Source organism: Ostrinia furnacalis, unplaced genomic scaffold (genome assembly GCF_004193835.3).
Source record: "Ostrinia furnacalis isolate ACB-3 unplaced genomic scaffold, ASM419383v2 OfSCF4106, whole genome shotgun sequence".
Taxonomy (NCBI): Eukaryota; Metazoa; Arthropoda; class Insecta; order Lepidoptera; family Crambidae; genus Ostrinia; species Ostrinia furnacalis.
The window spans coordinates 246,789-264,718 of record NW_021134345.1 but is presented as its reverse complement, the minus strand read 5'-3'; the positions used below and the strand labels follow the sequence as shown (position 1 = coordinate 264,718).

The 17,930-nt window shown below is 35.6% G+C and overlaps 2 protein-coding genes across 2 annotated transcripts in view; one reads left to right on the top strand and one right to left on the bottom strand.

Moving 5' to 3' along the window:
* Positions 1–5,386: 5,386 nt before the first annotated feature.
* Positions 5,387–14,723, bottom strand: Rilpl (Rab interacting lysosomal protein like; the record flags this gene model as incomplete). Its single annotated transcript, XM_028312835.1, has 3 exons — positions 14,334–14,723; positions 8,012–8,129; positions 5,387–5,526 (listed from the first exon to the last, which is right to left on the bottom strand). Coding segments are annotated over exons 1-3 (558 nt in total), but the record flags the coding sequence as incomplete, so codon positions are not given.
* A 1,446-nt stretch (positions 14,724–16,169) lies between these two features.
* Positions 16,170–17,930, top strand: part of Rph (Rabphilin) — a 48,597-nt gene continuing 46,836 nt past the window's right edge. The window contains exon 1 of the mRNA XM_028312841.1: positions 16,170–16,310. Coding sequence (XP_028168642.1) covers positions 16,243–16,310 — 68 coding nt within the window. The 5' untranslated portion in view covers positions 16,170–16,242. The remainder of the gene's footprint in view (positions 16,311–17,930) is intronic.

The window sequence follows — 17,930 nt, the reverse complement described above, 5'->3', positions numbered from 1 at the left end:
TTTTAACGTCGATAAAGTATATCACGGCGCGCATCCTAGCCCGGCTACATATTGCTATTGCTGCAAAATAGCGAAATTGAGGATATGGAATACTGATTTTGCAAAAAATAAGTGTTTGAAACACAGGACGCGCTGGTAATTATTTCATATGACAGGCGAAGCCGCGAGGCGAAACTATATCTGGCAAATAATGACATCATGACTTAATTAGTAATTATTTTTTGTAACATAACAAAGAATGGCTAATGCGTAGAAACAAGTGATTGCAAAGTAATTAGGCAAGTACACATTTCGGTATTCAGTTGTGATGAAAGTAAAGTATTATTATTTAGCAGAATCTCCGCCATTCTTAGTCCAACATGAAAGACAAATCTTTTCTTGCAAAGAAACCATTAAGTCTAAACGAATCCACGACAAAAAATGCCGCTGCGATGCTTGGATTGCTGCTCATTAGGGTTGCTTCATACGACGATATTACACTTTTGGCTGTATACAAGTGTATGGTATTATGAAACGACCAAGTATGAATTTAAGAATTTCATTCAAGTCTGTGGTTGGTCTTAACATTTGCTTGTTTCTTCAAATTCCCTGTTTCCTAGACACAATATATTAACAATCAGTTTATGTTAACAGTCAATCAATTCTTTATAACGTTTTCTTTAATTATAAATTATGAAAAATTTTAATTTAATTAACACAATAATTACTTGCAACTAAATTAACTTTTTAGAAGGTAGGTAGGTACAATGAATTTGACTAAAAAGATCATAGCTATGCATGTATCATTTAATTGGCATTTTTAACTCTAGATTTTACAATGTATTAAGATTCACCATGAAAATTCTTAGTATAATTCGCCGACATATCAGACTAACTTATTTTATTGCAATATCGCAACTATTACCTACAACAAAATAATGTGACATTTGAATCAAATGTTTGACACTTGAAGTGTCAATTGTACAAAGGGCACTTTACCTTTTCAAAAAACAGACACAGTTCAATCTTTAATTAATGTTACAAAAAGAGTAGATACATGAAACAGATAATATCATAGCATTACGACTCTACAATGTAGCAAAACGTAGAGGTTAAGTGGTCCATCAAGTATTTGGGAAATACCAAATTGTTGGTTCTCCAAATTGAGACCATATTACATTCAAGTGACATTGCTACAATGCCCAAAGTATATTGTATTCTTTTGTAGTTGATTTATTTACTTAATCGGAATTTCTGTGTAGACATAGATTATTTTCCAACTTCAACTATTCACATTAATAAAGCGAACTGGAGCTTTAAACACAGAGAAAAAGTTTCAAATTCCTTCAATTTCAGAATCGAATTTCTTTAATCAATCTCTAATTAGGGACGTTAATTAACCACCCTTTGTAGACCGGATTAAGTTGCCAGCTCTCCTGTCTATCTGTAAAGCGAAATTAACGACTTAAGCAGTTCGTGCTAAGTGCGTTTGCGCGTTAATAAAAACAGACGCTAATACAACTTCATTACGACCATATTGCTGTATAATGTCTATATGAATATTCACTGGGTTCTGAGAAAGACCGTCTTAACGTTCGTGGTCTTTTTTTGGTGATATAATCATGAAGCACATGTCATGAGATCTCAACACGGTAGACCGACGACCTGATAAAGGACATGAGGCTATCAGTTAGTTCACTCGGGAAATGGAAAAGGAAGGCATATATTCACCAGTGGAAGTCCTACGATAAAATAGGATTTTTTGAAAGACAGACATCTAAATGCACTTAAAATTACATTAACAAAAGATTCCGGATGAAGTTCACTTCCAGCTTCGGCCTGATCATCATTATCTATCAGGTGAGATGCAGACCAAGAGCTTCTGCGTTGTGGATAAAAAAAAATCGCATTGTTTAGATTCACGTGTTAGGCAACGTTTCAAGGGAAAATAGAAGAGAACAAACCATTTAATTCTCCAGACTAAAACCATTACCAAAACATTGTTTTCGAGATCACAAGCCAAGTTTTGACTCAAAGGCCATCCGCAACACAAAATACATAACAACTGAAAATGCAAATTTAAGCAGATGCGAACGTCGGCTCGCGGCCGAAACAGTGTCGTTTGAAGTTTTGAGCCACGATGTTAATTACGTCAAGCCATAAGCCGTATAATAAGATATTTTGCTCGATGTGGCATTCGCTGTAACGAGATAAGCGCTGGAACACAGCCCAAAGAAATAGTATCATTTGTAGCGATAAAACATCGCGCATTGTTGCAATGCGGTCTAAGAGTTCAGGCATTCAACTGCATTGTCTTGGAATCTAGCATTCTTTTAGTGGAGATTAAGATAACATTGCATTGTCAAGATAATGATGATCTACATTTGATAGAGCTACACAAATGCATAAAAAACGAAGCTATCTTCTAACTACACATTTTCGTTGCAAAATAAACACCTATTAAAGACGATATAAGATTCCACAGTGAAGCTTGACATGATGGTCAACATTGGATGTGTTTAACCCTCCCATAGAGGAGGGTGGAATTCCCTCACCCTGCGCACTTCCTAGGCGCTATCACTCACTCCTACCTACCACTGACTGGGTACTACTAACTACTAGTGAATGAAACACTGTCTTGAGGTCAACTGAATTCAACTCTTTATTGCGTCCCGGTTATATTTAAAGGCCGGGCAAAAAATCTGGACACCGCGGGCTAATATTTTGCACATAAAATACAAGAGTCATCTATTGGTAAAACTATGTAAACTTAAACACAAACATAACATGTGGTGCCATCTAGTAATACAACAACGAACTTTAAACTAACTCTTAACATAATCGCCCACCAAGGACGAGCTAAGCTTCGTCCTTAACTACATCGCCCACCATGACAATCGCCCATTATGACCACTTAAAATACTAAAGAAAGAAGGCATAATATTTTTGAAATATAACCCAGACATAATTATTAAATATTCAATCAGTCTGCCTTCTAACCTGACTTCTATCTTTAAATCGAACTTTAGCCCTAAAATCAGTTCTGTTAGTTGACTTCGTACCATTTCCGGACAAAGTCCATCCAAATAATGTTTGTTGTGCAACAGGGGTACCGCTTGGACCTTTCCTAACTCCCTCTAGCAAGACCTGACTAAACACATCTACTCCCAATAACAAATCGATACGATTTGGCGTGTGATAGCCAGGATCTGCCAACGGCAAATTCATACTTTCAGCCCATTGCACAGATTCTATCTTATGGGATGGTAATAGAGAAGTTATTGACTTCAAAACATAAGCTCTCACCCCTAAATTCTCCCCTGGATGAATCCTTGAACTAATCTCCAAGTCAACAAAAGCCTCGGATACTAAACTATCCCCACCTATTCCTGACAAGCGCTCTTTGATTGGAGTCTTTTTCAACCCAAGTCTTCGTACTGTTTCTTCAGTTACGAAAGACGACTCCGAGGCCTGATCAAGCAATGCTCTAATCTCTATGCTATCCTTCTTGGTCGACATAGCTTTGACTACCGCAGTCGGCAGTAAAACTTGATTATTATTTCCTGTCGACAAACAAGACCCAGAACTTTTAACTTTCTCACTTGCATTTCTGTTTCCTACACCTCTATGTACATTACCTCGAGGGTGCAACAAATAATGATGTCTGCGTTTGCAGATTCGGCATTTAGTTACATATTTACAGAATTTGGCAGAATGATTGAGTCCTAAACAATTAAAACATACATTGTTATTTAAAACAAATTCCCGACGAGACTCCACCGCCTCCCTTGCAAATTCTTTGCAAAACCTAAGTTTATGCCCTCCTTCCGTACAAAACGGACATTGCACATTTTTTACAATATGCATAGACTTAGTAGTTCTATTATGTACATTATTTACATTTATCGAAGTGGATTTTGAATCTAGAAACTCCAATGCCCTGTAACGTCATCGCTAAAAATAACTTAATTTTATTTTTCATTACGTCTGAAATAGAATTTGTAGTAAAAATAGACTGTAATGAAAAATAACAATAAAATATTTTAATTACCACGTGATCGCAAAATCTACCACCAAGATTTTGCGGATACACTATAAAAGTCCAGCTACCTGTCAAAGATCAACGTACGCGTGACACATGTCAGCAGAGCACCGAGCGACGTGACCTCACTCTGGAACGCCTCGAGGCGGACTGAATTTGAACGATTCGTGCGCGGCGATTTATAGTAGTTTTCAAATACTCATAGAAAAAAAATTACAATGAATTATTTTAAATTTCAAAGTAAATATTTTAGATAAGATATTCTTCTATTAGATTAAGCTATTTTTGTGTTGAATAAAGGAAGAATATTGGTGAAAAAATCACTTTGATTTTTGGGTATTTCACGTTCTTTTAATTTGTGATTTCTTATTGTAGAATGCTTAAATCTAAAAATTTTCTCAGATAACTATTTGCCCAAGGATCTATGCTATAGGATATAAAGGTTTGTTAAATCGTTTTCACAGTATTTTTATAAAAATTTCAGCTTGTAAACTGACGCTAAAGTGGAAATTTACAAAACCTGTGTGGACTTATCTTGATAGAATTCTTAAATGCTAAACTAATCGCAATATTTTCTCAATTAACTATTTAGACGACGAAATTGCCTAACTATTAATGCCTATAACATATTTGTAGTATTACTGGTTAATGATTGTAACGAGTTGAAAAAGTACTGTTTTTGCGCCAAACGGCGTAAACGCTCTTAAGACAATTTATCAGTGGAAAACTAAGGAGTTGGATGCTAAAATAGTTTTTCTCGATCACTCTTTTACACAGAGAAAACTAAAATGGCATTGCAATCATTTACCTAGATTTAGTTTTTGTCGTGCGTGCTTAACGGCTTGGCTGTTTCAGACATGACATCTATTAAATTCTTTGAAGTTGTATTTAAGCAAATGGCGATGCTGACAAAAATAATTACAACTTGTTTAGGATAGGTTTTAGTTCTTTTTTTTTCATTTCGTGCCTTGTAAATAGCAATTGTACTTTTTAGCTTGAGTGGTACACAGAACAATGATTTGATACATGTTAAATAAGGTAACAACTTTCATCTTCTATCGTGTTATGCTTCAACCAACCAACGCGTGGAGTAGGCCTAAGATGCGCGCCGTGATAACTTTTATCGACATCAATTTGTATGGGCAAAATCGATAAATTGGCGTGATAACCGCCATTCACGATGGCGGCGATGGCGATCTGCACGCTTTGGTGTGGTAGAAGCTTGAGTTACGACGTCTGAGATGACAACCCTGTGGTGTCCGCTATAATTAGACGGTTGTTAAAATTTACCCACACCACTTTGATCCTTAAAACCCATTCTTCCTATACAAAACCAACCAAAATTCCACAGCAAGATTCACTCACCCCATCAATAACCTGCTGCTTCTCCTGCAGCTGCGACTCCTGGTGACGGAGGGTCGCTCGCTGCTTCTCCGCCGTGCTGGAGAGCCTGGACAGGACTTCTTGGTCGTGCTCCCGGGCGGGGGACGGCGGGGCGCTTGTTCCTGGATACAGTAAAATAGCACCTATTACAAATACATAAGGTGCTACACTCTAGCTCGAAATTTTGTAACGAAAAAAGAACTTAATTAAGAGTGAGGCTGGTTTTAGTGTCACGCGGACCGTCCGGTGCGGACCCGCTCCGCACGGCCAATCTGTATGAACTTCTAGGGAGCGTTTTAGAGTAATGCGGTCCGGAGGAACTGCTCGCTCCCTAGCAGTTCATACAGATCGGCTGTGCGGAGCGATCCGCACGGACAGTCCGCGTGACACTAAAACCAGCCTGAGAGTGAGTAAGCGAGCCACACAGACAAATAGTTGTCTCTTACACCTCTCTTTAGATTATATTAGTACAAAGAAATGAGATTCAAGAGGAAGCAGGGCTGGTCGCTAGTTTCTTTTATAAACTTTACTTTTGGCTCTGCAGAAGTTGGGTAAAAAATTGCCCTTGTTAAAAGCGCATAAGATGCTATAGTGTTTAGCTCTCCAGGTACAGCAGATAAGACTAAGCAAAGACTAAGAATAGCAGTTATTGTAACGACATGACACGATTTTTTTCAAAGAATACTAGCAATTTGTAAATACAAATAACTAATAATCCCGTTAACCCCTCGTGGTAAGCTAAGTATGCTTGTTACGAGTGGAAATCCAATTATTAGGATGCCCCAATCTTTAATTTAACGAGGCGTCGTCTTTACATGAATATTATACAACTAATCGAAGAGTGAGAGGGTGTGATGTGACTGATGTGAGTGAAGAGATTGAGACGAACATTTGTATCTTACACTATCTTTGGAATTTTAGCAAGTGTGAAAGATACATATCAATTAGGCATTTGTAATATGCTTAATCTGATTATCACATTATTATCTTAAAATAACGTCTGCCACAAATAATAGCATTAACATAAACACGTAGGCTGACGTAGGTGTGGTTATAATAAGCTGATAATAATGTAATCCAACAATCTACGAAGCCTAATCCTATCACAACTGAAATGGTACTTTGTGAAAGAAACGAAATGTACAGACGAGGGCACATCAAATTATACATTTTTGTAGCAAATTCACCCTTATTACATCTACATTAAGTCGCCACAGGCTTAGCTTGAAACTCTGTCGTCTGTACCACATGTAGGTCACTGCAGATTACGTTCACTTCTTCGTGTGAATGACCCCATCGCTCGGAATTCAAAATCAGGTGTAATATTATGTCCTTGGGATGTCATAATATCATACTATACAGTCCGCGAAAAATGAAACTAGCAGTTTTATAAATATAGTACATTAAATCGACTCAAACAGAGAATGAACTGTTTCAGTGTGTTCAAAATTAAATGCAATTAAAGATAAGTTCATTCATATTACTTTGAGAAAGACAGTTCGGTGTCAGTCAATGTTATTCGGTTTATTGTAAGAAAAATTGCCTATACGTGACAGGCGACCAGAGAAACATTTGTTTACGGGTCCAACTACAATTTAACTTTCCTCGGGACAAACGTCCCCTTCATTGGTTGGGTTTTTATTGGCGATTCTGGCTACAAAGGAGTTGAAGCAATGGGAACGAGATATGGGAATAGTCCAGTTTAGAGAAAAACATCTTCCTAGCAGACGCTCACTTGTTTCTCCACGATTATACAGCTGCAAGACGGCGGCGCATTTGCAAAACAAAATACAAGATCGAACGGACGGATTAGAATATCCCATCATTTCTGTTCCATTCCATTTCATCAGTTAATGACGTCGCTATAAATAAATCAATGGGAAAAGCGCCGTGGGCGACTTACTTATAATCGACTTTAGAATTATTACCCACGCCAGAAATAACATCGCTTCGGGGAGACTCTTTGAGTGACATTATCAAGAGAATACTCGAAGGAACAAAAGATCTCTGCTGGAAATATAAAGCTATCTTCATATTATGATAACAGACAAAAATAATACACTTGTTTTGTCCACACAATGGACATTATAATGGAGCTTCATGGTATGGCAAGCAAGAGAGAGAACGGATGTCCCAAAGTAACACACAAGTCAAATATGAATTAGCATTTTGTCAACAATATTTTCTTGATTCTTAATTGAATGTGGACAGTTGTTACCTGTCAAATTATTATTCAACTACTGCTGATAACAATTAAACAATGTTAGTTAACACGCCGTTTTGCATAAATTGATTCAAAATAATATCAAGGTCATGATCAACAGCAATATGTAGCATTGTAAACAATAAGACTAAACGAAATAGCAACTGTGCTAATATTTTTAAACCTGCATTTGTACACGGTAATATCATTAATAAAATTTCTTCGGGTGCCGGCTTTTCTGTATTCATAAAGACAGGATGAAAGAAAACTTCAACTTCCTGAACCAAAGGAAAAAGCAGAATCGTTGAATTCCTGTTCGTACTCTTCAGTAATTTTAATACCAAGCAGAATATTTACAGTTCAAGCAAAATCATGCCAAACAAAGTGCAAGGTGTTCAATTTACCATCGGCAGGAGCATTGATGGTCCGCCTGAGACGCTTGTTTTCATCTTGGAGTCGCCCAACAGCCGTCACCAGCTCCGCAGATTCTGTCCGCCACTGCTCCTCGATGGCCTCTATTTCCTGGACAACAAAACATGAATTTGAATGGCATGGTACCTAATACAGTCAGCGTCAAATAGTTCGCGACATCCAAAGTAGCCAAAAAGTTCGCATCACGTCGGAATAAGGTTGTGCTTTGGGTGTCACAAACTATTTGATGCTGGCTGTACTAGAAGCGCATTAGTTATGGTCCACGTAACATCAGCTAATTTGCGTATGCTAATTCTTTGGGTAATTTATCGACCTTTTCCCAACAATGCCTTAGTGGTTGTTTGCTTCATCAATATGCGTTTTCGTGATAACGAGAAGGTGAATCCTGCATCAATGTGACTGCATATCTGCATAACTTAGATAAATATTTGTGTCAGGGAGATACCATGACTACAACAAATACAAGTGCTCGCGGAAAATAATAAATACAGACCAAATAAATGTAGATTTCCTGCATTTGTTTGAAGCGTTATCGGTGTATTAACCTAAATCCTAATATAACAATTTTATATCTAAGCGTCGTAAAAACAGATTAAATGTGAGGAAAGAAAACAAAAACGATATTCACATTAAGCCGTTATTTATAGTATTTGCTGTGATTACTTAGAATAACTTAATAACTTGTGTGTGCAAATAAAGAAAAAACAAAATTAGTAGTTTCACAAAGCATTGCAAGGAAGGAATGTACAACATTCCAATGGCTGCCTAAAATTTGCAGATATTGTAATATCAAGAAAACTACGAATATGGAAGAACCTAAAACAGTGCGACCTCAATCTTTGTATTACGGAATGACAGGTCAGCTAGCTAAAGATAGCTTGTTAGAAAACCCAATCTTAAATAAAGAACAACTTGTACCACTAGGTTTACTGCGGAATAACTTAAAAAGTACCCAAAACAAGCAGAATATTTCAAACTTGTATGCGAACGGAATTCCAATCGTCAGAGATGGCGAATTCCTCTTCTTCCAAAATTCTCGGAATGCACACATTTTGGGGCTGACAAATGCCACAAACTATGACCCTTGCTGGCACATCGGTCCTATAAGACAAGGGACAACGCTCAAATTGGAAGTCTCCGTGATTCATGACGACACTAAACAGGCGATTGATGGTTTGGGTCCTACATCCCAACGAAAGGGCCGACGAGAAAGCCTTCTAAACCTTGTACAGACGACAGCACATCACAATACATTTCTGATGCAAATTCGCCGCTATCACAACGGAATAAGAGACTTCAGTCTTTATCTCGATGTGCTGTCATCTGTACGTAAGCATAATCCAAAGAGCAATAAAATGGGTGAAGAAAATGCGGATGAATATAAAAATGGAATCTAAGGAACTAGAAGATATCTGGTTTACAACTTATCCGTAAAAAGGTAAGCCAACATAAGCTGTACGAAATATCAAATATTTACGGCGGAATATTACAAATCCTATAAAGAATGACGGCTCAGGATTTTTGTGGTCGGGATATTTCGTTTAGATATTCCGCTTTATATTAAAACGTTTTACAGACGACTTGCGAAGGGCAAATTGTTTAATATTAGGCATACCGCAGAAAACCTTAAGACATTATAAAATTTTGGCGAATTTTCTTTGTACAAACAAAACTTTTCTTCTAAGCACGAACATAAAATAAACAGAATTTAAAATAAAAGATGAGTCACATACATATTTAAGCCAGAACTTGAAAACATTTCAATCAAGCAAATATTTTATGTTAATTTACTCGAAACAAACATTATTTTATTAGTCAAGTGCTTAATGTAATGTAACATACGATGAAACCATTGTTTCATTAAACTGTTGAGATTGAATGTGAATGCAATGATCTGCTCTCTTTAGCAAGTAGGTGGCAATGGCTAGTATACTCAATCCATTGAGAAATTTGAAAAAGGGAAAAAATGTAAACAACTCATTGATAAGGCGAAAGTAACAGTCGTTCGGTGTTGCCGTTTCAACGCAATTCAATCTACTTCATGGGTAAAGAAGACGTAAGTGACACCCGCGTATTGCGTCTTGTAATGTAATTTAGCTTAGGAATTTTGTGTTTCTTAAATCTTGATTTGAGTTCTGGAAGCACTCAACTATTTATCTTCATTACATACCATGCAAAATTACGACAGGCTAGCTCTGTATTCGAACGGCAAAAACACCTACCCCACTTCTAGACAAAAAACTATGCAGCAGTGAAATCTCTTCTAGTATTGCCAATTACTCTAATTGAATAGGTGCATCTATTAAATAAAAAACCTATCGACTGAGAACACGCCTGAATAGAAATTGCTTTTCCAATACGCGCCCCAAGGGACCCAATAAATCAATGCAGGTTGATTTGCCAAGCCCACGTCACTGGATTGCTTGTTTTCCGTGGAGAATTTCATTTCGAAATTGAGCTAACAATTTCAAATATTCCCAAAGTAGCGTCGGTTAAATTAGTGAAGGAAATTTCAAACCGGCAGCGCATTGCAGACTGCTTATTGAATTCGTTCCAACGAGACCATAATGCGTTTACTTGAGCAAGCGTGACAGAATTACTGGGTGCTATTGATAAGGAAATGTCGAGAGACAAACTGAAGAGCTGATGGGTTTCAAATTGATTACTTTGCGAAGGAGATATAATTATGACGTCACTTGTAAGAACCCATATTAGCCAATTGGTTTAATTTACGAGTGGTGGTACGTCACAACTGTATACTTACGACCTACCTATAAAAGGTTAGCCTCAAAGATGGTACGAAAAACAAATTGCGACTTTAGTTTGATTACTTAGGCACTCATTTCACTAAGCGACACGTCACGAAGACCGCGTCATCAGGCTGAAGTCGTAGCGGACACCGAAACGAATGCATGTCTAGAACCAATAACATACAGTCATCCTGGAAGAGTTGCCGTATGATTTTGAACCTTACGGCCAATGACTTAGGATTACACCTTTGACTATTGTCGAAGCTGTCCTACCAGTTCCGCCAGATACTCGTGAATAATCACAATATTACACAAATGAAATGCGCGTCTAACATATGATATATTTCCACCGTATGTTTTTATTACTCAGAGCATACCAAACCAATAATTACAACAAATCATCATAGAGTTACAAACTAAATTATATCGTATTATAACTTGCACACGATTAACTTTAGTTCGACGATGAACATGCAAATGCAATTAATTCATTTTATACAATGTACTGTACTGGTGTACAATCTTCTAACTAAGCAATAGCAAAGACTATTTTTGTACACTAATATTAAAGAAACCCATTTATGTGAATGAAAAAGACTATCAAGCAAGAGGGGTAGCTAAGATTATGATAGCACTATGGAATCTACTGATCTCTCCAAGAAGATTGGCGTCTCGCTCTTTACTTGCTTAGGCCAGAAGTTGCTACATGCTCTATGTTCCAACAACGGAGATCCACCTAACTCTGTGCGACCTAAGTGAATTCACTTACGTCATAGAGAGTTAGAGTACAAACTAATGGCAACTACCATTGCGAGGTCATTCAGTGAGAGGTGACGTCGTATCTGCCGAAATTTATGATACATTTAGTAGATAGATGATAAGGGTACTCATTCATTTCTTTGATATTTTAATGTAAAAAAAAAATGTTTGGCAACTTCTGCAATAGACCTGCACTTAACACATGGCTCTGTTGCCTTTTGCAGTTTGGCAGACCACTTATCAGGTGTAATCTATACTAATATTATAAAGCTGAAGAGTTTGTTTGTTTACTTGAACGCGCTAATCTCAGGAACTACTGGTCCGATTTGAAACATTCTTTCAGTGTTAGAAAGCTCATTTATCGAGGAAGGCTATAGGCTATTTATTTAACCATCACGATACGAGTAATAGGAGCAGAGCAACAATGAAAAATGATGCAAAAATGGGTTTTGCGCGAACGAAGTCGCGGGCACAGCTAGTGATTGATAATGGACAAGAGTTGTGAAGGAGTATCCTTGCCTAAATCAACACCCTCGAAAAAGACCTAACTCAGCGCCGTTTTTTGGCGGGTGTAAGAGTTAAATACATAGGTACCTAGTTTTAATTTTCTACAGACAATATTGAATCTATCAAAATTGACATAAAAATTCGGCACGACATGTTAACACCACTTAAACTTATCTTGATCTGTCGGTAGAGTAGCGCGTTCATAGAGTGCAATCAATAAATCTAAGAGTAGACTTAGCACAAAAACCAAAGGATACAAGCAATCACCCTATTGAGAAACACAATGCACTGAGAATTGCATTTTATAGCGATGAATGAATGAATGCACATCATTTATGAATGTGTGCTGTATTAGATTGTTCTGTATGCATGTATTGTGTTATGATTTTAAAGAATACACATACTAAATTCTTGGATTCTCTGTTCAAATGTATTGAACACTTCTAATAGAAATGATTGCATAATGTGCATTTTGTTTTTACATAGAACTAATGAATGAGTACAATGGCCTCTGAAATAGTATTTATAATATTTAACAATAAGAAGAGTGAAAGTCATGAGCTAGTAACAAAAATTGAATAATATTTGCTATCGGCAATGGTGAAAGTTGATTGGTCATGAGATTACAACAATCTCTTATTTATGATATAATGGAGCTGCCTTCTAATAGATTATAGTAATTATTGTGGTCTTAGACTAAACTTATGAATGTTTAATTTAAGCTCTAAACTCTAAGGGCTGATTTTTCAATCGTCAGATAATTTTTAACTGAAGAATAAGTTGACACATTGACAGTTTCAGTATGGGAAATATGTCAAAATGACAAGTTTATTCTTCAGATAAAAGATATCTTACGATTGAAAATGCAGCCCTAAGGGCCGTTTTTTCAATCATCAGATAACTTTTAACTGAGGAATAAACTTGTCATTTTGACATATTCCCCATACTGAAACTGTCAATATGCCAAACTTATTCTTCAGTTAAAAGTTATCCGATGATTGAAAAATCAGCCCTAAGTGAAATAAAAAGACTGAAATAGAGCTAAATTATTTTAATGGTTGAATAACTTTAGATCATAAAGACCACTTTTAAAGTTATTACCATTGTCTCTTGTGTAAATCACCATTTAGGGTACTAATAAGAGTGAGTTTACATTTTGTAGGAACTGAGATGATCAACACCTACTGGTTTTGTATCTAAACATAGACAGATGGAGCCACTTTATACTAAAGGAATTAGGTAATATTACTCCATACTTTGGTAAAATATGAGGCCAAATCAGCCATCATTGGAGGAAGGGATTTATTTGTGATCAATCAAATATAAACAAAAGCTGCTCTGATAAAAAGTGAGAAAAGCCTCATTTAGGCAAAATTTAAATGATAACAAGTTTAATAAAATAATATCAGAATCTTATCAAACAGTGATTCAGTAAACATCCATGTCATAACAATCACTGAACATTTGCCTTGATAGTCATTATGAGAAATGTTATCACTAATTTGGCAGTGTAATGATTTTCTATAGTAATAATTTGTGGTATTTTTGTGGTACTTTTTAAACACAAAAATACAATTATTTTTTAAACTAATGATGCTGCAAACATGTGTGTTATTACATACATAAGAAACATAATGATTGATTTGAACAATGAAAATGTCTTAGTAGATCTAGATTATTGGATTGTACCAAAAACAGAAAGATAATAAAAATCCCTCGTCAGATATCTAATCTTATAAATCATAAAATAATGTTATTCCAAATATTTAGTCTTAAATCTGAATCACCAGTTAAGTAAAATGAATCATAATCACGAATAAATTTACAGCTGAACGCTGACAACTTATTCAAACAAATATTGAGTAAATAATTTGAAACTTACTTCTAGAAGGCAGAACCAAAACCCACAGCTTTCACAATACACAAGACGATCATATCAGCGCAACCAGTCTGATGAAATCTTCATCAGCTGATTGCAAATATTGTCACAACATGGATGTCAATCACCATCTTCTATCATGAGGGCTATCTACGCCACATTCATAGCAACCTATGCCTGAGCTACCAGCATAATATGGATAAAAATGGAAATTCTAGTGAGTAATACAGGGTAATTAACATTTCGACGGCAGCTACTCTGATGTCAATGTCGCGCAACACACCGCAGCGCCACTAACTTTTGCAACTACATCCAGTATACAGGTGTCGAAACTAGCGTTCCGTGCGTTCAATTCTGCTGCACGCGTAAATTCAATCAACAATGACCTTAACCACCTACCTTCTCGAAACGCTGCCTGTACTCGGCCTTCTCAATCTTGTCATTTTCCAACTGAGAAATCTTCGCCGTCAGCTCCTGCAGCGCCTGGTTTTCCTTCTCGTTCCGCACAGCAAGGTTCTCCAGTAGCTCCAAAGCATTAATCACTTTAGGCAGCAACGCTGTTACAGCGTCAGGGCCGTATTTTTCAATTATTATTTCACATTCCTTGCCAATGTCCGATGCCAAATCATACACATCGACAACAGTTACGTCGTCGTCGTAATCTGGCATCTTGGCGGAGAAGCGCCTGCGGTACGGCATTAAAATTCCTTGTTTTCACTTCACCACACAACACAAAATAAAGATTTACAGAAAAGTATCCACCTTTCGCAAGTGCGCCATTATTACTGAAAAGTGAAATGTCAAATTCCTTACCCGTAGGGTTGTGCTTTGCGTGTGGGTAACGAATCGTAAAAGTAACGTTACCGTTATTTTTATTCAATATCTCAATTTTGGGTCTCAAATTAAAATTAATGAAAAAATAAAAAAACAAAAAAAACAGTTAATAACCAAAAGCGATCATGTCATCTTAATTACAACATATTTTTATCTACAAAATAATGTTTATTGATGCAAATTAATAGCTATTTGAAGTTACTCCATCCCAACTAATAGATCACTGTCACTGAGAGTTGTTTTTAGAAATACACAAGAAACCATTTTCTAATCCGTTTTTCTCACGTGTAAGTGCTTATTGAAAGTGTTTTTTTTTTATTAATCATTATGTCATGATTACAATAAAATTGAATTAATGCTTGAAGGTAGTGGCTGGTTTTATGAATATTTTCATGTTAACGTTCATAAAATTGACATTGATTAATTCGCACATATTGATAATTTTATTTAATAGGATTAGTAATTTTTATTTAATCATTTTCATCTTTTCCTACCCATTTAGAGCAGATTAAAAAAGTTCTTTCAATCACTTAATAATATTGTTTTAATTTATATTATTTACAATTGATATCAAACGCATTTGCATTGTTTTAAAAAAAAATAACGATATGTTATTATGTTATCATCACTAGTTGTGTTGACAAGCAACTGATAAAGATGTCAATACTTTGTCCCGCTTTAGTGTTCGGATACACATTCAAAGATTGTCTAAAACTAAAAACTTTTTTAGTTCTAATATTCTGGTTTTTTGATTTCTTTAAAAAATATTGAACATTATTAATTTGCTAAATAAAAAAAGTAATCCCATTATCGTTTTAAACAGTTTTAAACCAAACACATTGTAAAAAATATTTTTGTAGAATCATAAAAAAGGTAAATTTTAATAGTTATGCTTTCTGCGTATCCAAAATGCAAATAGTGACCCAACTTCACTTTACAGTTAAAACTCAATTTCCGTTTAGATTAACGTCACTTCCTGTGACTGAAACTTCTGAATTCAAACATTTTGTGATTTACCTATGGATTTACCTAGGTACCCTACATTACTTACAGATAAGCATCATTAATTAAAATAGGTAAGTATCATGAAATGCTTCATAAAGTATGTTCCGATAGAGTTTTACTATTTTCATTTATTTCAGGTAGGTACTTTCTTTCTTCTTTATTCTAAAGATTCTTAAGTTACTCTTGACTTAAGAATTAGGTAATTTGCTACTAAAAGGTACATCTAAACATATGATGCACCATAAAGTGTGTACAAACTTATTACTATGTATGTAATATCTGATAAAAACGCCGGGATTTGCAACCATATTGTAGCTGTTTTCAAGAGCGATGTTAAAATATCGATTACGAGATCTCGCCACGCGCGAAGCAACAGTTGGAAGGAATCAACAGGCGGGAACGCGCGGCGGTTCATTTCCCGCGCTCTTGTTGACTTTTGTGTTTTAAATTTTCGAATTTCGAATGCACAATGAACTGTCAAAGTAAAGCTAACAAGTATGTGTGCCCTAATGACCGGCAGTTATCTCTGCGTGCCAAGTAAGTAATTTACGAAGAAAAACTTTGGAAATTAGTTTGTTTTTGTTTGGACTTTGATCTCGATAAAAACATTTCAGTATTAGTAAAAATTTTTTTTAACTTATTTTTAAACTTGAATTTACTCTGCTGCATAAAATTAGAAGCTGATTTTGCTTTTAAAAAATACAGCGATTTTGCACGTAATAATTTGTAAACAAGTTTTAATTGTCGCTCGAACCGTTTTGTAAAATAAAATTATTTAAGTAATTAACTAAATACTTAACAACATAATAAATAATAAAATCGTTTGTTAGTCGTATACCTCGAAATCAAAAAATCCTTGTAGCTTTTCACCTATTCGCATTTCGCCGCGATATCAAAATTTCTGAATAGATTTTTATTCTTGTAACTAGTATGATTTTTGATCGCTAATTACAACTGTCTAAAAATTCATAGTAGATTTACTTTCCTGCCTGTAGGCTTAATAAATAGGCTATTGATAATACATGCTACATCAAAATTGTAAAAATCTGTTAAAAATATATGCTAGTAATAAAATATACTTACTACCGATATTACACGCTACAACAAAAAACGCTATCACCATCACGATGAAATGCGAATACTTAGGTTAAAAAAGCTACAAGGATTTTTTGATTTCGAGGTATACGACTAACAAACGGCAAAAACCTAGCAAAGTTCAGGTACCTCCTTCCCTGTATTTGTACCAATATTATTATAAAATAATACATAGCGTGTTTAACATCACCACTTTGTGTTTATAATTTTACTTGAAAAAAGTGTGTGGATAGAAAACGCATTTTTGTGTCTTTCCTTATCCGCTAAAAGGATCTAATTACTTTTATGTCGTTTTCAATGAAAAGAAAATCAGTACGCAGTATTTTCTGACTCTACATAATAGGTAAATTTGCCTCAGGATGTTTAAAAACAATACCTAGTTACATAATTTTTTACGATATTCAAAGAAGGAAAATCATATTTTAACAAGGTAAAAAAAAACTTAATTACAGAATCATCTTAGCCCGATTATGTCTCTACATTTGTATTTCAGTACTCGACATCGATTAAAGTTATTTATTTCAGCTTTTTGACTAAATTTGTCCAATGCCATCGCGTTGAACTCCTGTGAAAAGGAAAACTCGGGTTTTTTTTTCTAAAAATACCAACAAGGCTGCGGCATACGGATTATTCAGCCATCGGCCTTGCAGGGGACACTCACTATCTCTGTTTATGTGACATCCGCTTCCTCTATGCCGCTGACTTCCATTGCGCGTTAGAATAAAGTAAACCGTAGAAAACATTATTTATGATAGGTTACTCTACTATATTATTATGAGCTAGACGAACTCTACCTGTTAGTGATACAACAAGGACTATTAATATCTATCTTGATTGTCTCTAGGATTTTTAGCTTCCATTAACTTAAGGACCACCTTTGACATCTTTTTATCGTTAATAAGACATCTTTCTGTATTATTCTTCTATGTAATTAGCAAATGTACTCAGTCTTCTTGCCTGAACACAGGCACTATCCCCTGTAAGAATTATTCAAACTATAGTAGGTTTCTAACCGTATATAAATTAAATTACTAGATTAACAAAACAGGGCGGCTTACCCCA